At 53.9% G+C, this 23338-nt stretch overlaps 12 protein-coding genes across 13 annotated transcripts; 5 read left to right on the top strand and 7 right to left on the bottom strand.

Moving 5' to 3' along the window:
* Positions 1-1236: 1236 nt before the first annotated feature.
* CKM354_001283300 (uncharacterized protein) lies at positions 1237-2012 on the top strand (the record flags this gene model as incomplete). Its single annotated transcript, XM_044808360.1, has 2 exons — positions 1237-1719; positions 1803-2012. 2 exons carry the CDS (start codon positions 1237-1239, stop codon positions 2010-2012), a joined length of 693 nt encoding a protein of 230 aa, XP_044664295.1.
* A 371-nt stretch (positions 2013-2383) lies between these two features.
* On the bottom strand, positions 2384-2782 carry CKM354_001283200 (uncharacterized protein; the record flags this gene model as incomplete). The annotated part of the gene is made up of 1 exon (XM_044808359.1): positions 2384-2782. One exon carries the CDS (start codon positions 2780-2782, stop codon positions 2384-2386), a length of 399 nt encoding a protein of 132 aa, XP_044664294.1.
* Positions 2783-3340: 558 nt separating this feature from the next.
* CKM354_001283100 (uncharacterized protein) lies at positions 3341-4444 on the top strand (the record flags this gene model as incomplete). The annotated part of the gene is made up of 1 exon (XM_044808358.1): positions 3341-4444. One exon carries the CDS (start codon positions 3341-3343, stop codon positions 4442-4444), a length of 1104 nt encoding a protein of 367 aa, XP_044664293.1.
* A 31-nt stretch (positions 4445-4475) lies between these two features.
* CKM354_001283000 (uncharacterized protein) lies at positions 4476-5579 on the bottom strand (the record flags this gene model as incomplete). Its single annotated transcript, XM_044808357.1, has 5 exons — positions 4476-4783; positions 4833-4917; positions 4976-5100; positions 5154-5279; positions 5339-5579. The coding sequence occupies 5 exons, from the start codon at positions 5577-5579 to the stop codon at positions 4476-4478; spliced, it is 885 nt and encodes a 294-aa protein (XP_044664292.1).
* A 773-nt stretch (positions 5580-6352) lies between these two features.
* CKM354_001282900 (uncharacterized protein) lies at positions 6353-7242 on the top strand (the record flags this gene model as incomplete). Its single annotated transcript, XM_044808356.1, has 5 exons — positions 6353-6422; positions 6475-6530; positions 6583-6666; positions 6720-6842; positions 6898-7242. 5 exons carry the CDS (start codon positions 6353-6355, stop codon positions 7240-7242), a joined length of 678 nt encoding a protein of 225 aa, XP_044664291.1.
* Positions 7243-7690: 448 nt separating this feature from the next.
* Positions 7691-8515, bottom strand: CKM354_001282800 (uncharacterized protein; the record flags this gene model as incomplete). Its single annotated transcript, XM_044808355.1, has 4 exons — positions 7691-8020; positions 8078-8214; positions 8267-8395; positions 8446-8515. The coding sequence occupies 4 exons, from the start codon at positions 8513-8515 to the stop codon at positions 7691-7693; spliced, it is 666 nt and encodes a 221-aa protein (XP_044664290.1).
* A 1401-nt stretch (positions 8516-9916) lies between these two features.
* Positions 9917-11233, top strand: CKM354_001282700 (uncharacterized protein; the record flags this gene model as incomplete). Its single annotated transcript, XM_044808354.1, has 1 exon — positions 9917-11233. The coding sequence occupies one exon, from the start codon at positions 9917-9919 to the stop codon at positions 11231-11233; it is 1317 nt and encodes a 438-aa protein (XP_044664289.1).
* A 1842-nt stretch (positions 11234-13075) lies between these two features.
* Positions 13076-15214, bottom strand: CKM354_001282600 (uncharacterized protein; the record flags this gene model as incomplete). Its single annotated transcript, XM_044808353.1, has 3 exons — positions 13076-13557; positions 13615-14945; positions 15000-15214. The coding sequence occupies 3 exons, from the start codon at positions 15212-15214 to the stop codon at positions 13076-13078; spliced, it is 2028 nt and encodes a 675-aa protein (XP_044664288.1).
* Positions 15215-16532: 1318 nt separating this feature from the next.
* On the top strand, positions 16533-17192 carry CKM354_001282500 (uncharacterized protein; the record flags this gene model as incomplete). The annotated part of the gene is made up of 2 exons (XM_044808352.1): positions 16533-16867; positions 16916-17192. The coding sequence occupies 2 exons, from the start codon at positions 16533-16535 to the stop codon at positions 17190-17192; spliced, it is 612 nt and encodes a 203-aa protein (XP_044664287.1).
* Positions 17193-17464: 272 nt separating this feature from the next.
* CKM354_001282400 (uncharacterized protein) lies at positions 17465-18010 on the bottom strand (the record flags this gene model as incomplete). The annotated part of the gene is made up of 1 exon (XM_044808351.1): positions 17465-18010. One exon carries the CDS (start codon positions 18008-18010, stop codon positions 17465-17467), a length of 546 nt encoding a protein of 181 aa, XP_044664286.1.
* A 54-nt stretch (positions 18011-18064) lies between these two features.
* CKM354_001282300 (uncharacterized protein) lies at positions 18065-18946 on the bottom strand (the record flags this gene model as incomplete). 2 transcript variants are annotated; one of them, XM_044808349.1, is made up of 1 exon in its annotated part: positions 18065-18946. In XM_044808349.1, one exon carries the CDS (start codon positions 18944-18946, stop codon positions 18065-18067), a length of 882 nt encoding a protein of 293 aa, XP_044664284.1. The 2 variants fall into 2 exon arrangements, with proteins under 2 accessions (XP_044664284.1, XP_044664285.1); XM_044808350.1 differs by having other exon boundaries at positions 18065-18601.
* A 203-nt stretch (positions 18947-19149) lies between these two features.
* CKM354_001282200 (uncharacterized protein) lies at positions 19150-21648 on the bottom strand (the record flags this gene model as incomplete). The annotated part of the gene is made up of 1 exon (XM_044808348.1): positions 19150-21648. One exon carries the CDS (start codon positions 21646-21648, stop codon positions 19150-19152), a length of 2499 nt encoding a protein of 832 aa, XP_044664283.1.
* Between the last annotated feature and the right edge of the window lie 1690 nt (positions 21649-23338).

The following is a 23338-nucleotide window of genomic DNA, read 5'->3' as shown; positions in this document are numbered from 1 at the left end:
AGTGTCATAGCGGCGGCGGCGGCGCCGGTCCGGCGTGGTTGACGGGGGGGAAACGGGACTTTTCAGAGTGGAAATGTCGAATTTATGGTTCCTGAAATCGCTGGATTGACTTTATCTGGGGGTGGCCGCAAGAATTGGCTGGAGCAGTGTTAGTGGGAAAACAATGGGTATTGTGCGCTGGTCATTGGCAGCCTTGGCTATACTGACTCATCGGTGTTGTTGCGAGCTGATGAGCGAACTCGTTGTTTTGCAAGTGAAGCTGTCGCGGCAGTCGCGTGCCAAGGAGTATCCTACCCGAACGTCTGGTGGTTACTATGATCGCGACCGCAAAACCAAATGCCTCCGGTCGCTCCTTAGCGAAGTTGGCGAGACCAGTCTTCTCCCTTGTCGCCGCAGCTGACCGTTCGGCTCTCTTGTGCACAGTGGTCTTCCCACTCTATGGTGCCAGCACCTGCTATGAATCATCGTACTCTATCTCCCGCACGCCGTCCTTGTCCACCGCTTTCACCTGCACGCCCTTGTCTACCGAAGGTTGAACTCTCCGGAGAAAGGTGTGCTTTGTATCGATCATTCGAGGCGGGAGGTGTTTTGGTGAAGTTTGAGTACAAGGGTGTACATCTCTGCTTGTCTCTGATCACTTGGGGAAGCTAGGCCCTTGAGAAGGTTGAGGTTTGATGGCTCGGAGAGGTCGTGATTTCGAGAAGCTCAAATCTAGATGTCCTCAGTCCCGTCTTCGTCAACTGGGCTGATTTTAAAACGACGTTGGGGTATGTTAGCTGGACAATCCACGGCAGGCATAGGCATCTCGAGCAGCACTGGGCTTGGAGAATTTGTGGAGGTTGAGGTCTGACGGCTTGGTCAGCTTGTGATTTCGAGAAAGCTCAAGATCTTGCGAAGAGAGATTTGATATCTTGGAGGCGCTGAGAGAGGTGAGTGTTGTTTACATGGAAAGTGCCCATCAAGACAGTGTGCTCTTCTGCGGCGTGGAAGATAGTCGAGGGGCCAGAGGGGCAGATGGCGAGACGACGGTGGATTTCTCGAAAATGGAGAACGGAATAATGTCTTCACTTCCGTCTTTAGTTCATCCGTCGCTCCTGCCCTCACTTGTCTCCCAGAGAAAGCAGTGACGCGCTAGTGATACCGTGCATGAACATTCCTTGGCGGGCAACTGCCGCCCCAGCTTCACTTGCACGTAAACAACTTCGCTGACCACCTCAACCACCCCAACAAGCCAACATGGAAGATGAGCCCGCGGATCTGAGCAAGCGGGTCAACATCGCGTTTCCACTCACAGTACTGCGACCAATCCTAGCAGCGCGTTCACCAGCTCAAGTCGACGAAGCGGCTTTCAACGACATCTTCTGGGCCATCAAGGCTGAAGCCTCGACCCGTGAGCAACATGGCCGCCGCAGAACCGTCCAATTCGCACCGCCCGTGATCAACCTGGCAGCTGGCGCAAGCCGAGAGGACGCAATCGAGATCGATTCGGACGACGAGTCGGCCGTCCCAGCTCCGAAACGCCGCAAGAAGAATGCTCGAAGCCGTCGCTCTGAACTCAACTCAAGACGCGCAGCCAACACAGCTCGCCCTCAGCACAAACTGCCGAAGCGGCCAGGCGGAATCGCAGAGCGTGTGTTCGCAGCGCACCACAAAGCGATCGAGCTTCGCGCCAAAACAGAGAGGCTTGAGCGCGCAAAGGCCAAATTGATCGCGCTCCGTGTAAGTCTCGGACCCTTTGCCTCTCTCCGTCGCGGAGGCGCTTATAGCTTGGAACCATCTGCTGACACCTTGGCTCAACTCAGGTCGCATTGTCAGAGAATGGCCAGGACCCAGCGCTCATCTCCAGATTCGAGCCTAACGAGCGCGCTCCGCTAGCTCCCCTCGATGAGAATCCGCCATTGCACGACACGCAGAGAGCGCAGGCTGGCGAGGAGGAAGGCCAAAAATTTGTAATGTCGAGAGCAAACAGCCATGTCACAGACGATCTTCTCGTGGCCCTGGGCACGGATTGAAGGATAAGGAAACTTGCAGTGGCTCGGACTGTGCGCTCGTCAGCATGTTGAACAAATTGTTACAAGGGTTGTTAGAACGCGCAGCTATTTGTGTTCGCGGAGAGCTGGTACTGCAGCAAGCAATGGGAACTGGTATCATCAAGTGATCGCACCATGTTCATTTCTCTTCTACGTATGACTGTCCTCAATACGTAGGGTGCTCATCGCTTCTCTTCTTCACTGTCGTGTCTGTCGTAATCCTCACTCGTCACAAATGAGTGGTCGTGTTTCTTCGAGAACTCCCTGCTGCACAATCGTGCCCAACGGCAAGCCAGCTAGCTCAGAGCCTCTCATGCACTCAGCAAGAGAGAATGCCTGTTTGCCGACCCCGTCTAATCGACATTCCTGTCGAGAGCAGTAGGCTTATCCTTAATCGGCATATCCTTGCCCGTCGTACTCTTGTACTGTCCGCGGATGAAGTCGGAGATCTGCTCGTCCTTGGCCTGCTCGACGGCGCTCTCATTGTTCTGCGCGCCTTGACCCATGAACTTCTCTTGGACGTAGTCGATGCCCTTGTCCAGGTAGTCCTCGTTCTTCTCGCTCTCTGGACCTCCGCCAGCTGCGCCGTGGGCCTTGTTCATGATGCCGTCGAGAAAGCCACCGCCTCCGCTGCTGCTGCCCTGCTGCTGTTGCTCTGGATTTCCACCTTGCTGACCCTGCTGGCCCTGCTGCTGGTTGTTGTTGTTGTTTCCGCCGCCGAGGGAGCCTGCCGCGTTCTTGAGGAAGTCCATGGTGGGTGGTTGATTGGAGTGAGCTGTCTGTCGGTGCTTGGTGGTTCTTGGTGGTCGTGGTCAGAAGCTTGATTGCGAGGGTGTGGAGAGGGAGGGAGCAGGTGAAGCTGCACGGCAGAAGTGGGATGTTATATCGCGTGCCCAATGCGCAAGCTCTATGGTACTGTGCACCTGCAGCAAACAGGCTGATCGTGTGGTCGCTTGCTTGCACAGCCCACCACTTGGCGCACATGACGTGGGCGCACCTGAACCGATGAAATCCATCGTGAGACAGAATCGTCTATCGGCTCAGCGCCAGTACGTCGTAGGCGCTATCAGACCCAATGAACACACGAACCCAGAACAGCATGAACGGATATGGGATTGGATGGGGATGAAGGTGAGGTCATCCCATTGCTGCAGCGCACGAGCCAAGCGCACCCGCCAAGCACATGGCCGATGACGGTGAGGTTGGGCTGGACCAGTATGCAATTTGTGTTCGCTGTGAATCAGATCGACCAGAAATAGAGCCAAGGCACAAGATCCTGTGAGACAGACCACCAGGCTGGAAACACCGTAATGGCCGATTCTACGGACCAGAAGAGCTCAAAAGGACGCATCCCAATCACCATCTTGACAGGCTTCACAGGCTGCGGCAAAACAACTCTGATCCTCAACCTGATACCGCAACTCCGAAAGCAGAACTCCGGCTACAAGCTCGCACTCATCAAGAACGAAATCGGAGATGTCGCAGTGGACTCCCAACTCGCGCAATCGGCCGAAATGGCTGCAACGCAAGAACTGCTGGGCGAATGCATTTGCTGTGTCAATGTTGGCCAAATAGGATCCGCACTGGAAGAGCTGGACACGAAGAATAATCCCGACAGAATCATCATAGAGACTTCGGGATCTGCGGAGCCGCTGAAACTGGTCCTGGAGATCAAGCGCTTGTCCGAAGCGACGGGCAGGTACGAACTTGATGGCATTATCTCTGTCATTGATGCCGAGAATTGGGGCGGGTATGCTTCGAAGTCGTTTACTGCAAAGTTGCAGGCGAAGCAGACTGATCTCATTGTGATTAACAAGTGGGAGGGCTTGTCAGAGCGGGATTACGACCTTTTCCTGGACAAACTTGGTGATCTCGATGTTGATACGCCTCAAGTCAAGAGTGACAAAGGATGGGTGGAGAAAGATCTTCTGTTTGGCTTTGATCAAAAGCTCGCGAGGAACTGGTTGGACGCAGGAGAGCAGCATGCCCACGATCACAGTCATGAGGGCGGGGAAAAGCACACCAGTGAAGTCGAATGCCTGAGCGTCACCTTGAAATCATCCGCCGCTGATGCAGTAGTCGATCTGTCGAACTTGGAGACATTGCTCAAGGCCGCGCCGAAAGATGAGGTCTATCGCATCAAAGGCGTGGTATACAGCAGCTCATCTCCCAAGAATGGAGACGGCAGAGAGGTCAATCCTGGAGCCACTGACAGATCACGGTACATCCTGAATTGGTCATTCGGACGCTGGACTTGGTATCACGTGGAAGATGACACATCTGAATCGCCAATCGCACGCATAAGCATATTCACAGCACCTTACGAGAGCACAAAATGGAGCAAGAAAGCCCACGACTTTGTGAAAGTCGCAGAAGGCGCTCAAGAAGAGCTCGAGGTGAAGAGAGTGCAATGAAATACCTCTCCCGCTATGTGCGCCTACGGAATTAGGCCAATCCATCGCCAGGCTTATGCTTATGCACCGTCTCTTCCCCTCCGAGTCGCACGACGCCCACTTGCGGACCTGTCTGCTGCCCATACGGCGTGCCGAACTCTGGATGTGTCAACAGTCCTTCCGCGAAAGGCTCGAACGATCGAGATCGCCACCAGCTATTCATTTTATCCCAATTCACACACTGATGCGGATAGTCCAATTGTGCAGTCGGCATCGAAGCTGTCTTTGGCCAATACATGATCATCGGCGTCAAGTCAGGCTGGCACTCCATCGTCTGTTTGAGATAGGACAAGCAGTGCACTGGGCGGCGTCAGTACGAATTCTTCTGAGCCCACTATGTTGAACATACTGTTGTGCATTTGCAGTCGATGCTCCTCGTCAGATGTCAGCTCTGGGAAGTACCGGTCTCTCCACAAGGACTTGTAGATATAATGCTGCGATTCCCACAGTCAGCACCAACAGCTTTCGCAAACTGTCTTCTGGCCAGCTTACCAAGCAATGAAGGTTGTGGTAGATGGTATTGGAGCCATAATAAGTGCCGTTGGGCAAAATCGTAGACCTTTCACTGGCTCCGCCGAATCTGTCGACTTCGTTCTTGCTGTAGAGCACGTTCATGGCTGCCGCGACAGTCAGCACGAATTTTGGGACGCGCGATGCACACTCCGCTTACGGATGAGTAGATCCTTCCACGCGCTTCGCAGGCCATCATAATGTTCCATTGGAAAATACTTCTTGTCCCAGCCATCTTGCAGCACGAAGTACTTGTCCTCCCACTGGATGGCTTCACGAGCTGGAGCTGTAGAGCAGGATGCCATGATCAGCCAATGCTCTGTCAACCTCTGATAGTGATCTTACTGTATACGACGTTTGGCCCATGGATGTAGCGCTGTTCCAACAACTTCGATACGAGGAGCAGAAAAACGAGGTCTGCTGTTGCAAGTGCGAGATATGGCATCATTCTCCTCAGTAGACTTGAGCGTTCCCTCGAAGGTGACGGCGTCGGTCTCCATTCTTGATCAATGAATGGCACCTTCTCTTCACTCTGCTGCCCTTGAAGCGTGCTCTCTGAGGCATCGCTGGAAGTTCTTGCGCTCATGATGGGCAATGGTGCGTGCAACAAGCTCTGCTGCTTAGGAGCGTATCTTTGCTGAATGACAGAAAATTTGAACGCTGGGGGATCACGAACACAGAAGGCATACTACCAAACATTTGCACAGCTTCAAAAGATCGTCGAATTTCAAGATCTACAATCGAAGCGAGCTCATGCAGGGTCGCGAGAGGCACACATTGCTCTAGTATAGACCCACAGCTGCGTGAGTTCAAGCTATGCTAGGCTCTGCATAAGGCTCGCTAACTTCGCACTAGCTTCATTTCGCACATGCTCAAGGATCGGCCTCTTGATTGGCTACATTCCCATACAGCTTTGCTATGCACCAGATGAATGTCAAACATCCTTCAAGCACGCCAACAATTCCACGACAAGATCTGCGACTTGCATTCGCACCAACGTGCTCCAAGCGATACCCGACGACTTCGGATTTCCGAGGATGCTCGCTGCAGAGGTAGATCAACACAGAATGAAGAAGGAGCCAAGGCATTGTCCACGACGTAGCATCTCATCTATTGCTCGAAACGACGAAAGATCGAAGACTGGAGATGCTACGTTACAATGATCGCCCATCGCTGCTCGCCTCTTCTGCCCGAAGAGGACTGATGCGGTGAGGCTCGCTTCGAATCATGTAGCAGCAAGCAGCAGGCTGCTCATGAGTTTCTGAAGGAAGGGCTTCGCGGTGGCTATATGAAGCCCTTGGTCCCATACGAAGAAGTCCAAATCCGCCACCTTCGAAACAACCATCCAAGAAAGCAACCATGCAGCTCATCACATCCGCTCTCATCTCCGCCCTCGTGGCCAGCAATGCATTTGCTGCTCCTATCAACGGTTCGTCACGTGTAGCCTCGAGGCTTATCATCAAGACTGACACTACGACCAGAAAAGCGCCAGCTTTCTCCAGAGGTCCCATACGAAGTCGGCTTGACATACGGCGATGTAATCTCCACCCTCGAGAGACATCTTCACGCCTCCAACTGACCGGGTCTAGTACGGACGTGAGAGTGCTGCGAAAGCTGAGAAGCGCCAATTCCAGGAGGAAGTGCCATACGAGGTTGGCTTGACATATGCTGACGTTTGTCCACCTGCTAGAAACTTGTCCTTGTCCTTCATGCTGATCATTTCTAGTACGGAAGAGAGGGAGCTGCCAAGGCTGAGAAGCGCCAGTTCCAGGACGAGGTGCCATATGAAGTCGGCTTGACATATGCTGATTACGGTCGCGAGGGAGCGACGAAGGTTGAGAAGCGTCAGGTTGGTGGCCCTCGTTCAGCCTACCCAACTGTGTCTTGCTAACGGTGATGTCTAGCATTCCCCAGAAGTCCCATACGAAGTCGGCCTTACCTATGGAGATTACGGTCGCGAGAGCGCTGCCAAGGCCGAGAAGCGCCAATTCCAGGAAGAGGTCCCGTATGAAGTCGGACTCACATATGCTGACTACGGAAGAGAGGGTGCTGCCAAAGCTGAGAAGCGTCAATTTCAAGATGAGGTCCCATATGAAGTCGGTCTTACATACGCAGACTACGGTCGCGAGGGTGCTACCAAGGTTGAGAAGCGCCAGCTCTCCCCAGAAGTCCCCTACGAAGTCGGTCTCACATATGCCGACTACGGTCGTGAAGGCCACGAGAGTGGTGTGACGACTCTCAACAACTAGGCGACGCTCAATAATTCGGTGGAAAAGCAATTTGGTGAAACTTGGAGGCGACGAGACATCGCAGTGGGGCAAGAATGTACATACCGTTGATGAATATGACTTTACGACATCCTCTTTGATACACTGCACTGCGCTGTGAACGTGAAGAAGCTCTCTCGAAACTCTCTCCAATCACCTAAAAGCGGTCCGTGCCTTAGCCACATGCTGCGCATGCATGCAGCTTCGCCTGAAGCTTGGCGATCGGCGTGTAGATCACATTGCGAGCTTTACGAAGCTCTGTCGTCGGGGAATTTTCATTTGAAATGACCCGAATTGCAGAATGTTGCAATTCAAGCACAAGTGGGATTTTTGATCAGCTTCCCTTTCTGTGTGGCAGTTATGGCTCGAGACGATGTGAAAGTAAAGACTCAAAGTATGCATTCCAATCACCTTCATCAAAAGTAAAAATCTAAGGCGGCACGCTCCACACCTTCTCGTCCTCTTGTCTATGCAGATAGTTGCGATCCCAATCCTTTCCGACTCTCCTACTGTCCGCGAATTCCATGATGCTATCCCAATTCCGGCACGAATGCCAGTTGTTGAAATTGGGATAAGGTCGCGGGTTATCTTCTACGTATCGGAATGTCACGATTCCGACATCTGCATTGCACATGAGCACTTGTCGTAGCATATCGATGCAGTGGCCAAAGTGTTCTTTCTGTAGGTCGAGAGGATCGGGGAAATGGCCGGTGGAGTTGTAGTATTCGTAGTTCCAGATGTTGGTTTTGCGGAGCATGTTCTGACAGCGAAGGTGTTAGGGATGTTACAAATAGGGGAAGTTGGAGATGGGACGTACTACGCAATGGAGCTGGTGGAAAACTTCTAGAGAGCCAACGTATGAGTCTGAGATGCCGGCCTCTGGTGGCATGCGAATCGAGTCGAGATGGCCGGGTATTTGTGCGAGCTCGTCGCCAGTGATGTATGTTAGATTGACTGTTCAGAAGTTTCAGCAGTGTCTCTGCAAGCTCCAAGTGTCTGTTCTTACAATTCATCAGATCGTGCCATGCTGCATCGATGGAAGGATGCGGTTCTCCTCTGTAAGGCGAGTGCTGCGAGATCGTGCCATTGAAGAGGACGTTGTGGTATGAAGTATCGATCGAGGAGATCGCGGGAGCTGTGATATGTCAGGAACTGTTGAACGGTATTGGTAGGCGCGCAGCATACAGTATACGCTATGTCTTCGAAAGCATTCTGAGTCCTGTATCCGCGAGGCGAGGAAGTAGCCAGCCACCATGGACACAGCTGAGGAGAGCAGACATAGTATCAGGCATGTCGTAGCGGAAATTGTATTTGAGGCCGTGACCCGTGAAGGCCGGTGTTGGGAATCTGAAACTTCCCAAGATCCCTTCTCTTCGACGATGGGTAGTTGTTGATATGCTTGGGAAGACATCGCTCTGGCGTGCCTGTGGTGCAGTGCGTTTGCTGACCAGAAAATTGCTCGTGGCAGGCAAGAGTAAGGAGCAAGAGCAACCGTCGCCGACCTCACTGAGGGAGGCATGACAGAGGCTGATCGTCCCAGGGCATTGAGAGGTCCCTGCTCAGGCTGGCAATTGCTTCTCTCGCCCGCAGGTCATCGCCCTCATCAGCGCAGAGTGCTACACAAGCGAAGCGCAAGTCTTGCCGCTGTTGCAAGTGCGCGAATTTCTGCGGATGCTCGTGAAGGAGCGCAGATCTCACGAACAGCAATATGCAATGAAGTGCACTAGTCGAAGGTCAGAGAGCTTTTCATGTTGGCCTATGGCGAGGCGCAATAAGCGAAGGCTAAAGATGTGCCAAGATCACTTGTGCATAGCGCCATGTAGCTTGAAACCTAGCTGACGGGCACATGGCCTTCTCACCACACTACAATGCTTCTTGAACTTTGATGACGGAACCTCATATGCAATGAGCACGGGCCCTAGCTTGAAAGACCGAGCTATCGCTGCGTTGACGATCTGCAACTTTGACAGATCTGCTACTCTCGCGAGCCCACGAAGCGGCCAAGAGAGCAGATGAGGAAGGTAGCATTTGGTTGGAATCGCCATGACGATCCATTTAATGCACATAACGACGGCCCTAGAGATCCGTGCACAAGGCCACGCTGCGGATCCCATCATTGAAGGAGGGAAGCAAGATGGCGAAGGGTTTTGAGACGCGGCGAGGATCCGCTGGACGGTGGGGGGCTGACCGTCTCTGTACGTGTGACGCCTCAGAGGATGCGCGTCCGCATTTCACCATACCTCCTACGATCGGGAGGGTTCAGTAGCATTGATCAGGTATCAGAGTGTGCTGTACAGTGGCACGTCTCTCGGCAGGTCCATGGGAAACTTGTTGAGGCATGGGGATTCCTGAGCGCTACACGATCGGGGGTTGCTGGGAGATGAATCCAGGCGTCCGCAAGCCCATTCTAGATGGGGAAAGAAATTGATGTGGGTGATGTGTGGTGATATGTGTGCGTGTAGAGAGCGAGGAAGTGCTGACGCCGGGGCGAAGTGGCGTTCATGTGAAGAAGGCGCAAATATAAAGTGCTGGGACGAAGTCTTGGCTGAAATTCGCGTGAGCCCCACCAGCAAGACACGACAGCGACGGTCCAGGCGACAAACGTACGACGACACCCACTCCGCACATCTTCACCCGCGCGCAACAGACAGACACGATGCCGGGCTTTCCCAAGCTCAGTCTCGTCGAGGGCGCATTCGAGGAGCTCGCGCTCGAACTCGCGACATACCTGGACAACGCAAAGGGCGACGACGGCACGACAGTCACAGAAATCACTCCTCTCCTCGCCAACCCGGAAAAGCCAGAGAGCAAGACCGACCGCGATGCCGTGCTCAAGAAGATCGTGACGGCCTCCTCGATCCTCAACGGCGCACCCGAGAGAGAGCTGCAGGCGGCATACAATCTGCTCATCCACCTCGTGTCGCACGCCGAAGACCCAGACCCATACCTCAACCGCATCTGCCAGTATCTGTCACAGCCGTTAACATCCTCACCTCAAAATGGCGGCGGCATTGCCCTCGGAATTCTGAGCACACTGTTCAACCAAGTTCAGCCGGACGACGAGACGAGGTTTCACGTTCTGTTGGCCATCATCAGCGTGATCAAGAACACGGGCAACTTCGACACTCTCGCACCGCAGTTGAAGAATGTGGACAGCTGGGTGGAGGAGTGGGAGTTGGAGGCGCCTGAGGCGCGGAAACTGTACTTGGCCATCGCAGACGCAGCGACAACCGCAAAAGAGACGGAGGAGGCATACCACTACCTGCTGAAGGGCCTGAACACAATCCAGACAGATGCCGCGACGCCAGAGGCTCGGGAGCTGTCAGTACGCGCGCTCAAGCTTGCGTTGCAGAAGGAGAAGCACTTCGACTTCCAGGACTTGACCGCACTGGACAGCATCCAGGCGCTGCGAAAATCCGACGAGACACTTTTCGAGCTGCTCGAACTGTTCAGCACTGAGAACTTCGACGACCTCCAAGACTTCAAGGAGGGCAACGGTTCTTTTCTCCAAGAGCAGAACATAAACGAGGACATCCTCGACAAGAAGATGCGCCTTCTCACACTCGCCTCCCTCTCCGCAGCAGCCCACCAATCCCGCACACTCCCCTATGCCCAGATCGCCAAAGCCCTCCAGATTCCCTCAGAAGACGTCGAATCATGGGTGATCGACAGCATCCGATCCGGCCTCGTCGAAGGCAAGCTCTCCCAACAAAAGCAAGAATTCCTCATCCACCGCAGCACATACCGCGTCTTTGGCGATAGCCAATGGAGAGAAGTCGCTGCCCGACTAGACGTCTGGCGAAACAGCCTGCAAAACGTCTTGGCCGTGATTCGGCAACAAAAGGAGGAGTTTGTCAAGGAGAAGGAGGCGGAGCTGCAGAACACAAACAACAACGGCGAGCGAAGAGGATACAGACCCAACAGGGGCGAGCGTAATGAGCGTCGGGAACCACAAGCCATCGAGGTCGAGTAGCGCTCGTTCTTCCATCGAGTTTGAGGTTTTCATGAAGCATGGCGTCGGTACTGGGTTCTGGCAGTAGGAAGGAAGTGACAGCGCAGCTGCTACCCTTTTTTGGTTGCACGTCTAAGTGTGTGTCTTCTACACAAGATCGTGCGGAAAGACGCTAGATTTGGCTGTGCCTCAACGAAAGGCGGCTTAGACACTACGACGAAGTCAATGAAAGCAAAATTGTTCAGATTCTTTTGTCCCCCATTGTTCTCACTGATACCTGCTACGAAAGCACGTGTCTGTACGCCGGGCTCCCTCAGCTCCAGCACTCACAAGAAACCAAAGATGTGGAAGCAACAACATGCACTCCAGAATACTTCCCTCCCCTCCATCGGAAGTTCTCAGAACATTCCCAGAACATTCACCGGTTATACATGCACTAGCGTGGCTTCGCTGTCATTGGTCACAGTCTACCTTCCTGCCTGACCACCAGTAAGCTCCCATCTCCTCCGCTGTCAGAACATTCTCACACCCTCCCCAAAACATTCACCAATTATACATGCCTTATCGCCCGTTCAATACCATTGGTCAGCCGACTCCACAGTATACATACCTTTCCTTTCCTTTCCTGCCTTACCATCGAAAAAATCCCATCTCCTCCTGTTCCGCCTGAACATTCTCATGATGTTCTGAGAACATTCACCAATTGTACACGCGTTAGCGCAGCTTCAATATGATTGGTCACTCAATTCTCCTGCACCAATTTTCCCCAGCGACACTACGGTTTGCAACCTCGCTCTTGAGAGCAAATGCCGGAGCAGAGAAGACGCAGCTCTGAGTTGCAACGGCAGGCAAAAACTGATGATAAGATTCCAGGGTTCCTAGTGATGTCCCGTCTCCAGTGGGACACTGGCGAAATTCTGCAAGACCGTCAGCACGAACAAGGACAGAGACTAAGTAAAGAGAATGTATGTGGAAGACAAGTGTGTACAAAGTACTGTGAAATTCATAGCACAATTCTTTTTTGGTTGGTATCTAACAGCGCAGCATGTGCACTTTCCCATCCATCTGACGGCGCTGATATGCCAGTCGCCACTCCCAGATGCACCTTTTTCACACCTTTTGTGTGCTCTATCCTTGCCCAATTCCCTTTGAGCCATAGAGCTCCATGCCAGTTCTATCGAGGTATCATCTGAAAGCAGTAGTCACACGAGCCGCTCAAGCATTCGGAGGCTCTTTTTTGCCACCCAAGACTCCCCCGTCCCTCTGTGGGAGGACGGGTCAGTCAAGCGGGTAGTATCAATCCCTCCCAGTCCATGCAAAGCCGCTCGTGAAGTTTTTGGAGAAACGCCGAATGTCGTGAAAAGTCACATGCCATGCCGCTTTTGTGGTGTCGTGTAATGCCCGGAAGTCGTAGAAAACTCCGCCCATTCCCAGAGACCAACGCCAAAGCGCAAGAGCACCATCTAAGTATTAACGCCGTCGCAAGCCGATCTATCAGGTGTCACAGCCCATGAGAGGCCGTGGCAAAGTCGTGTGATGATGTCGTAAATGTACCGTGGCCCGTTGTGACACGATGGATCCTCGTCGCTCAAAGCCTGAGAGCGAGGAAGACCGGGTATATGTCTGGTGACAGGCCACGATACTGCAGAGCGCCGTCTCCCTGCGCCATTGCAATGCAAGCAACGCCCAGGAAGAAAACGCAGTCTATCATGCTGTGGTGGGTATCATGTCGGCACACTCGTGAAGATCCGCCCGTGACGTGGCGAAAAGCAGTCGGAACGCAGCAGAAAACGTAAGAAAGTCCAATCGGAAAATGAAGTCCAGTCGAGGGGTGTGGTGTTCAGCGTCGGAGGGTGGAGACGTTTACCACCAGCTGTTTGGCCCGGAGGCACCACCTGGGTTGCCGTAGCTGCCGCCGCCGCCACCACCGTAGCCAGCGCCGCCGCCATAGCCGCCACCGCCGCCACCGTAGCCGCCGCCCATGCCGCCGCCTCCGCCCATCATGCCTCCGCTGTAGGCAGGACGCTGGCCTCCACCGTACGTGCGGACATCCTTCATGGCAGAAGAACCGCGGCCACGACCACCAGAGCGGCCTCCGCCGCGGCCACCGCCGAAGCCAGAGCCTTCACGAGCGATGGTCTCGAGGAAGGAAGGAACCTCCTGGTTGGCCTCCTTGAGAAGGTCGAGGAGGTCTCTAACGACTCCACGGTTGCCACGGTTGAAGAAAGCGGTCGAAATACCGGTGTTTCCGGCACGTCCAGTACGACCAATTCGGTGGACATAGTCGTCAATGTCGGTTGGCAAGTCGTAGTTCACGACGTGCATCACGTTGGGGATATCCAAACCTTCAAGCCGTTAGCATGGAACGCAAGCGATTTTCAGAGTCATGAGAGAGTACTTACCACGTGCGGCAACAGCAGTAGCCACGAGAATGGGGCAGCGGCCGCTGCGGAACATCTCGAGAGCACGCTCACGCTCACGCTGCGTGCGGTCGCCATGAATGGAGGTAGCTGGAAAGCCTTGGTTGATGAGGTAGTCGGAGAGAGAGTCCGCCATGCGCTTGGTCTCGACGAAGATGAGGGTCAATCCAGCACCATGAGTGTGCAGGATGTCGAGGAGCACACTACGCTTGTCAATGTCCTCCACATACTCAACCTTTTGAGTGATGTTCTCAGATGTGGAGCCGACACGTCCAACCGAAAGGAAGATATACTCTCGGAGGAAGTCGCGTGCGAGGAGCTGGATGTCGCGTGGGAAGGTGGCCGAAAACATGAGCGTTTGGCGGCCATCGGTTGGAGGCATGTCCTCGCCCTCCACAATGCGGCGGATTTGAGGCTCGAAACCCATGTCCAACATGCGATCGGCCTCATCGAGAACGAGGTACTTGATGTTAGCAAGCGAGATTCTGCCTCTCTCGATCAGGTCGACGAGACGACCAGGGGTGGCCACGAGCAAATCGCAGCCACGCTCGATCTGGCGGAGCTGAGAACCGATGTCGGCACCACCGTAGACCACGCAGGGACGAACCCACGAGCGGTAGGCGAACTTGCGGGACTCGTCGTAGATCTGCGAGACAAGCTCACGAGTCGGGGCGAGAATCAGCGAGGTAGGGTAGGCCTTGCGTTGACGAGCAAAGCCACTCTGTTGTGGCACATTGCCGCTTGGGCCGTTCTGAAAGGCCTGGGACAGAATTGGGAAGAGGAAACCACCAGTCTTGCCGGAACCGGTCTGGGCACAAGCCATCAAGTCACGGCCGCCCATGACGATTGGGATGGAGTATTTCTGAACCGGTGTTGGGATCTTGTAGCCTGAAAGCTCGATGTTCGAGAGGAGGTGGTCATCGAGTGGTGGGTTCGCGAAGGTGGTCACTGGCTCGGGCACGCCCTGACCGGAAGCCTCGACCGGAATGTCATCGTACTTCTCGAAGTTGATACCCGTTTGTTGCTTGGTCGGGTCGTTCAGGACACCGAACAGCTCGCGCTCGAGACGCTGGTTTGCAGGCCCTGGGACGTGCTTGCCATCTCTCCACTGTCCGTCTCCTGCTCCGCGGTGGGCACCGCCGCCGCCGCCGTGTCCGCCCGCACCACCTCCTCCGTATGCGTTGCGGTTGAAGCCGCTCGGGAGCTGAGGCGAGTTGTCCCAGTTGTTGCCGCCGCGTGGAGTGAAGGTCTGTGCAGCGCCCCAAGTGTTGCCGTTGCCTTGTGGTGGGCGCTGGCCGGGAGCTGGGTAGCCGCTGTGACGCGTGTCAGTATGAGTGCGGTGCGTGAACATGCTGGGTCTGACATACTTTTGACCACCTGGAGGTGGGTAGTTACCGTTGCCGTTCATGGCGCCTGGACCAGCGGCAGCTGGCGGTGGGCCACGTCCTGCGGCGCGGAGGTGCGGTGGGATGTAGGCGCTGCGCTCCTGTCCGCCGAAGCCGTTCTGCTGTGGTGGACCGCCCTGAGGCGCGTGCTGTGAGTCCTTGAGGGACAGGCCGTTCATGTTGAGTTGGTCCGCCATGTTGGGTGGTGTTGATGATGATTTTCGCGCCGTTGGTTGCAAAGTGAGCGAATTCGGTCGGTGGAATCGCTCTCGTGGTGGTGCGTAGAGATATCTATGTGCCTCGCCCGCAGAAAACGACTGCAAGAAGAGACCAAAAGAAAGGGGAGGTGTGGTATGGAAAAGCACTCGTGGGTGATGGAGTGGGTGTTCACACAAGGTGAGAGATGAATTTGTGCGAAGACTGGAGAGAGCGAGGGAATCTTTTTGCTGAGCAAGTGCAACGCCGCTAGTGCGGTCCGCTGGCCAATCAGAGTTGTAGCAGCGACGCCCGCTCCTTCCTCTCGACTTTTCGCTACTCGTCGACTCCTTTCTCTGCACTTGCTGATATGAGCACACACAGCGACAGACCCCCGAGAATCCTGCCGTACTCTGCTGATGCGACTGAGTGCAGGTGATGAGGAGTACAAGGCGCTGGTTCACGGCGCGAAGAGGCGAAGATGACGTCCAGCGCAGCTCCGATGCAGCCGTCGTCATGACCTCCACGGAGGATGCGCCTCTGCTCCGACATGTCCCTGCACACTGCACACCGACTGGAAAACACTGTCACGTGCCCACCAGAAACGCTTCGAGTCAGTCCGTTTCGGGCCTGCAGGAGGTCGCACGCTCACTTGACGGGCGAGAACTTGCGGAGGACGCCGTCGGAGCGTGGGAGGCAGCAGCTTGCAGCGTCGACTTCACCTACTCGCTCGTCCACACGATGGAAGTCCAGCGAGCGAGCGGTGGAGGAGAGATGGATCCGAATTGATGCATCCACTACGCCAAGCGCAAGAGTCATGCTCTACTGATCAGAAATGCACCACTTTCCGCGGCGCCATCCGTGTATCCGCACGTCAGCCAACAACCGCGAGCCACCGGTTCACGGCCTGGCCGGAGCGGTGAACGCAGTTCTCGCACGGTGGACACATCGTTTGGGAGAAGCCAACATTTCCATGACTTTCACCCCCTGTCAAACGCAAAGGCTAAGCTATAATTTGCCTTCGTTCCAGCCGGCATGCAATCAGTGCACGCCACGAGCGTTCATCTTCTTCAAGCACGACCGGAGACTTTCTGAGCTCTTGAAGAGGATGTCCATGTAATAGACGCTCCTTCTAATCGTCTCTGTTCCCGTCGTGCACCGTGAAGACGGGGAAGAGCCAGTCTGCTCTCACTGGGAAATGACGAGCATTGGCAAGGTAGAATTCCATACAAGAGCGTGATAGTCCAGCTTGTTGCTCGAGCAACGTTCTTGCACTTTCATCCTCCCAGCAAATCGAATCTATTGACGATCACAGGAAAGATGAAGACCTCAACATTCGCCGCAGCGTTCCTTTTCGGCTCCGCTCTCGCTTTGCCAGCTCCTCTCCCTGACAACGAAGCCGACGACAAGCCCAAATGCGTCAAGCCAAAAGAGGCACAGAAATTCGTTGATCGCTACATTGGATTTCTAAGCCGCGCGGGCTCGGATCTTGGTGATGCACACGCGACAGGCGAAGCTCTTGCCGGCGACGATATCGAATTGCACTCATTCTCAATCAACTCGGCGAAAGGCACACCTGTCACTGGAACCGGAGATGGACTGATCTCCAAAGGCAAAGAAGACTATATTGACAACGTTTTGGGCACCAATGCGCTGTAAGTCTATCGGAGGCAGTTCTGAAGTTCAGAATTGACGAGTAAAAGGCCGCCACAAGGCATCCATACCCTTTCAGCTCTCGCTGCTTGTGATGACGGCAATTCGAAGATCATCTGGCAATGGCAATTCGATAGCGTCGGTGGCAACACTGATAACCCAGCGCCTATCAGAGGTTTCACATTGTTTAGTGTTGTTCGGGATGACGGTCCAGCAGAATTCAAGATCGAGAAAGTCGATGTCGAATTCGATAGTATTGCTTGGGCTGCAGATCTGAAGGGAGGTTCTGGTCAGCAGTCCGCGCCCCAGCACGGGTATCAATCATAACGTACCCATCTTGGGAAGGAAGCACTACAGTCCGTCGGATGCATACGCGGATACTGGGGACAGAGCAGGGCATCTACTCTGCAATTCTGCATGGACCACTGCCAATCAGACAGCTTATCGTGCCCAAAATCGGCCAGTTCAAAGTCTTGAGAGTGGAAGCAAAGAGTCAGAGGCCCTGCTTTCCGATCCCCGAATGCAGGTGACGGACTTTAAATCTCCCGCATATCCTCGATTTCTATCTTACTAAAATAGATGGAGATCTACAACACTTTTCAACTAACCCTCTCAAACCTCAACCCCCTCCTCAAATCCCCAAACATCATCACAAACCAATCCCTCATATAATTATCCTTCACCGTCCACGGCGCCGTTGAACTCGCTTTCGGATACGTCTTGTTCTGTAAATACGTACTCGACATATTCCACAGCGGCTTCGTCTCCAATTTGCTCTCTTCTTCTTTCGTCAAAAACGGAACGAAAGAGGTCGCTTTCTGACGTTCCATCTCTTTCACATTTTTCAAGAAAATCTTCACAGCGAGATCGCTGCCTAATGTCCAGGAATTGTTCCAGTAGCCGATTACGAGCATGAGATTCGGCACGGATTGGAGCATTGTGCCGCGCCACATGTATTGTTCTCCGATCTCAATCTTTCGAGTTTTATCAATTCTTACTTCCGCGCCTCCGAGCATTTGAAGTTTGAGACCTGTAGCTGTGACAATAATATCAGCCTCTAACTTCTCCCCCGAAGTCAATCTCACCTCATGTTCTTCCACAGCCTCGATTTTCCCAGTCACGACTTTCGCCTTCCCATCATCCATCGCTCGGAAGAAATCTCCATCGGGACAAACACAGAGGCGTTGATCCCAGACTGCCTACGAAGGTTTGAAATCCGGATCATATTTCATTCCAGAGGGCAGTTCGGCAGTTGTGGCGTTTTCGAGGGCTTTTCGTGCCGCGTTGGGGAAGAACTGACTGAAGTAGAAGAATAACCAGGCGAGGATTGTGAATCGCCAGGCGATGATTCTGTAGCCGAGATAGCCTGGGAAGAGGCGGCGGATCCAGGTGTCCAAGGTGCTGTGCATGGACATGCTCATGATGTAGGTTGGGCTTCGTTGGAGCATGGTTGTTTGGGAGGCTTTTTGGGCGACGATGGGGAGGATTGTGATTGCGGTTGCGCCGCTCCCCACAATCACGACGTTCTTGTCCGTATAATCCAGATCCCCTGGCCAGAATTGAGGGTGCGCAACAGTACCTTTGAAGTTTTCTAATCCAGGAATCGTCGTTGCTCGGGGATTGTTGTAGTCGAAGAAGCCTGTGCCGCCGATGATGAAGTGGGCTTGGAGGAGTGTTTTCTGGCCGTTGATGGAGATGTCGAGATCCCACAGCTGTCGTTTCGTACTCCAATCCATGCTGAGAACATCGTGATTGTATCGTATATGCTTGTCGATGCCTCGCTCCTTTGCAGATTCATCTACATACTTCGCAATGCTGGGCCCATCTGCGATCGGACTGGTCTTGGACCATGGACGCCAAGCAAACCCCATGGTATAGAGGTCCGAGTCCGATCGAATTCCCGGATACTTGAAGAAAGCCCATGTTCCACCAATTTCTTCCCGACGGTCCAGAATGACATATGTTTTGTTTGGGAACTGCTGTTCTATTCTGTAGGCTGCGTTGATTCCTGTGATGCCAGCACCGATGATCACAAAGTCGAAGGATTCTCCGGCGGGCCCGGTCGACGTAGATTTCTCCATGACTCCGGTCGTTGCAACCTATGTATGCCACTGAACCAAGCTGCGCTGAGATAGAAAGAGGGAATGCGAGGACCACGAAGGTTTTAGGAGTAGATAAATGGATGCTTTCGTACCTATACGAACGCCACGGCTGCGTGAAGCGGAACGGTCCCTTGCTGCATCCGCCGCCAAGAATGCGGGTGCAACTATTGATGGCCATCCGCTCATCTTCTGATATCCTGTATCGCCTGCCGACGATGTATGCTTTCGGCAAAAAGTGCCTCAATGAGACCAACGACCTCCTCAGCAGTGTACTCCATGCTCAACTCGCTCTCCTTCCACATGTACTTGATGTCTGCAAGACTGCTTTCCATGATCTCAGCCATGTATTGGAATTTCAGCCAGTTCGGACAGTAGACGAATGTCATGTCGCGTTCGTTTTGCACGAATAAGTCCTTGGCCGTTGAGGCCTGATCGATCAGAATCTTGAGCTGTTTGGAATCCGCCTCGCCAATGTCCGGCAGGTCCTCGATCTCACGAATCATCTTTTGCGCGACCGATGACAAGAGGCTGCCGACGCTCTGTAATAGAGCAGAGGTAGACAGTATCGGCGACCACAATCGATGGACGTCTCGTAAGCGGAGGACTGCCTGTTCGACAGCATCTTCGCACTCTTGTTTAGCAGGTTGTTCTGAGCACGCGCTGAAACCTTGTGCTCCGTCCAGCAGGTCTGACAAGATAGTGCGCTGCGACTCCATTTCGGAACTGTATGCTCGTTTTGCGAATTGCTCCATAGACTTGACATCGCCATCCACGCGGAGTCGTGACGCAGGTGGTTGATCGGCTTGCCAAGCCCGAAGCTGAGCGGCGAGGTGAAGAGCGTCGTTGTAGATCAGCATGTTTCCCACGTCAATTTTTGCATATGCTGTGGGCGCAGTCGCACGGTATATCGCTAGTCCCAAAGTTGGCAGACTGTAAAGCCCGGCTGCAACGGCAGCAAAAGGCGAGTCACTTCCTGCGAGAGATTGAGCATCGCTGATGATCTGCTTGAGCAGCTCGAGAGTGCCATCAGGTATGCCGGTAACTGTGAACGTCTCGCGTAAAGTCATCTCACGATCCGCCGGCTTCGAGGATGTATTCACGCCATTGGGCGCAGTCGGTACCTTTGCTTGAGGCGCGCTTGAAACAGGTTGCTCGTCCTCCCCATCCCAGCCCCAAGCTTCCCCTTCATCATCGCCATCTGGACCAGACTGTGGTTGAGCAGTGGCGTCCGGCTCGTCCCAAGCGCTCATATCTTCATCTTCTGGCTGCGAGGCTGACGCCCCCGCGTTCGAAGGTTGCGAGGGCACGTCGACATCTTCGTCCCAAGCACTCATGTCCTCGTCGTCAGCCTGCTTTACTGGCGCTGCAGTCGTGGGGGAGCCGATACTCCCTTCTTGCTCGCCCCATGCGTCCCATTCGTCGTCTGCCCCGTCCGCGCCTCCCAGCGCCGCATGATCCTCTTTGCTGATGGTTTGTGTCTCGATCCTTTCCACAGTCTTTCGTTCTCGCAGACCGGAAAACACCAGGTTGCGCACATCACCGAGTATAGCTTCACGCCTTTTGGTCAACCATGTTTTGGGCGCAGACTGGACCCATTCGCGCAAGGATTTGCTACCGTGCCAGCCTAATTGGTCGATCTGATCTGCAAACCCTGATGTCCTCTCGAGAAGTGTTTCGAAGCCTGGTAGATCTTCGATGTCGACTGGCACGGCTGCTTCGAGCCAGTCCTCTTCCAAACGAACATTGATCCGAGGCACTATGATTTCTGCCAGCGGTGAAACGATGTCTTGCTCCAGATGTTGTGCGAGAAAGGCGAATGATGACTGCAGGTCTTTGAACAATGCTTCCACGCTCGTGTCATCACTTTTCCCGTTGCAAGTCAGCTGCGTGCCATCAATGGCAAAGATGAAGACTTGTCCATCTCTGGCAGGCGCAAGTCGTGGACGAAAGACCGCTTTTTCCACGTCCTTCGCGAGTTTCCCAACGAGATCGTCAAATACGCCCAGTCCGCGAGCGGCGTTGATGACTGAGCCCAGGCCGTTGGTGACCACCACTCGTCGCTCTTCGATGCTGACTGACACACCATCGCTCCAGCGCTCGTGCACAGTCGTTCTCAGATTCTCGTTGAGTCTCTCGATCCTTCTCCTGAGCAAATGTCCAACGCCAGATCGAGCTTCACCAAGATCATTGACGGAAACCTCTTCCTCCGCCTCTTGCAAACGAGCCAAGCCCGCATCAACTTCACCACTTACCAGAGCATCCTGCACAGAGTCCAACAAGACTTTGACCCGCTTTATCGCTTGCAATTTGGCGGCGATCGAGCCATAGACGTTGGTCTCATGTTGCAGTTCCGTGACATACTGGCCAGCTTCCTTGACCTTCGCCGCAAAACTCTTGGTCTGCTCGTGCTGCGCTACGATCTGTCGTGCGGTCTCACGGCTTCGCAAAATATCCGCCTGAAGCTCTTTGGCCTTTGCTATCCAGGTATCGACGTCGCCAGCCGTAGATCGACTCAGGCCACGTATTTCATTTTGAACTTGTTCCTGCTCTTTGCGCAACGCCGCACCGATGTGTCCAAGCTTGTCAGAGCTCAAGTCCGCCGAAGCTATGTCCTCGTCCTGCGGGAAATTGCCGTGCTCGATGTAGTCCAGTACGGCTGGCGTGAGAGCGTCTACGGCCATGTTCGTGGGCCAGAAGTTGGCATCCTCTGCGCGTGAGGATTCTCGCAGTCACGGAGAGCTCTGGCGTGTCGTCCGGGTGAGCAGAATGCGCTGTGTGTATAGCCGACTCGTATGCGCGAGTTGGACTTGAATTGGCAACCTCTCCAGAAACATGGCAGTTGGGGCCTGAGGCCTCACGGATGGCGCACCGGACTCCCGCGGGCGAACGACGAACGACCTTACACGCTGCGCATTGTCCAGAGGAATATCGTTGTGTACTCTTGTCTTCCCTCGCCCAATCTGCGATCATTGGGAACGATTCAACGTCCATCAAAACCTGGCCCGAGGAATGCCTGAACTGAGAAATAGACATCCGCGATGCGCTCGCGTCGAATGCTATCTTAGACGACAGTCCAGCTTGACGCATCCAGCATTTCAGTGGATCAAAATCCTTATGGCGAGCAGCTGTCAGCCGGACGATCGATCGAACGAGGTCGAGCAGCTGTCAGCCGGACGATTGATCGAACGAGGTAATGGGGGCGAAGCATGATCTTAATTGGTATAATTTACGATTAATATACCTGCTGACCCTTCACACTCCCTCCCACAAATCCTTATCCTACTACCCCACCCCAAGGAGTACAGAGGGCTCTGCGTCTCGGCCTACTTGAAAGTTAGTTTCATCGACAGCAAGCGTTCGGAGCATGTCTTCGTTCAGTAATCTGGCTACGGCCTCTGCTTCGCAGCAGAGAGGTTCTTAATTCCTTTCCTCTTTCCCGCACCCTTCAGACCCATCCAGATCATCTCTTAGCCAGCAGCATAATCTCTCTCGCAGCCCATTGCGTCGATCTATGCTAGAGCACGCTACAAGACTTTCTCTTTAGGCACAACACAACTCTAAGTGCTATCTGCCACCGTAGTTCCTAGCTAATCCCAAGGCGAGGAAGTTACCGTATTTCGTATCGAATGAGGCGCACGCTCGCGACTAAAGGCTCGGGTCAGTTGGCGTTGAAACAGTCATGAAGGCCAAGGGGAGCGCTGGAAGGTCTTGCCTGATACACCAGACCTTTAGTACGGACGCGATGAGATGATATAGTAACAATGTGTGTTGTCCTAGTGTTATCTGACTGTAGTCGGGAGGCAACGAACCCCTTGTAAGGAGCTGGGATTTCTTTCGCACGCATAGATGTGAAAATATGGCAGCAATTGTACAGAAAGTATAAATGTTCATGCATATTATTGCTAGCAGTGTACTGCTGTATCTGGAGTTGGAGGACACAGTTGTGCAACTCTGCTCGTCTCTGATTATTGTGAGGAGCTAAGCTTTTGAGGAGGTTGAGCTTTGGCGGCTTTGCAGCCTTTGTGGTGGTAGAGAAACACTCGCTCTCAGGGACGATAAGAGCTTGAGATATCAGAGCGTCTTGAAGGTCGTTGGCTTTGACGGGCTTGAGAGCTCGGAGAAAACGTTCGTGATGGAGGTTTCTCTAGCAGCACGAGGTTCAGAGGTCTAGAGGTTTTGTGAGGTCCGATGGCTTGGAGAGCTTGTGATTTTGAGAAGCTCAAGGTTCAGCAGAGCAGCAGAACCTCTCCTTGAGGTCGCGACACGTCGCTCTTGATGCATGTGGCGCCCCTTGAGCAACAGCGTCTTGCCCCGTGGCGGCGGCGCTGGTTCGATCTCTGCAGAGTCACCATAGGTCATGATGGGTGACGA

This window comes from Cercospora kikuchii (assembly GCF_019650295.1).
Source record: "Cercospora kikuchii DNA, contig_00009, whole genome shotgun sequence".
Taxonomy (NCBI): domain Eukaryota; kingdom Fungi; phylum Ascomycota; class Dothideomycetes; order Mycosphaerellales; family Mycosphaerellaceae; genus Cercospora; species Cercospora kikuchii.
This window is presented reverse-complemented; position numbering and strand designations above follow the sequence as displayed.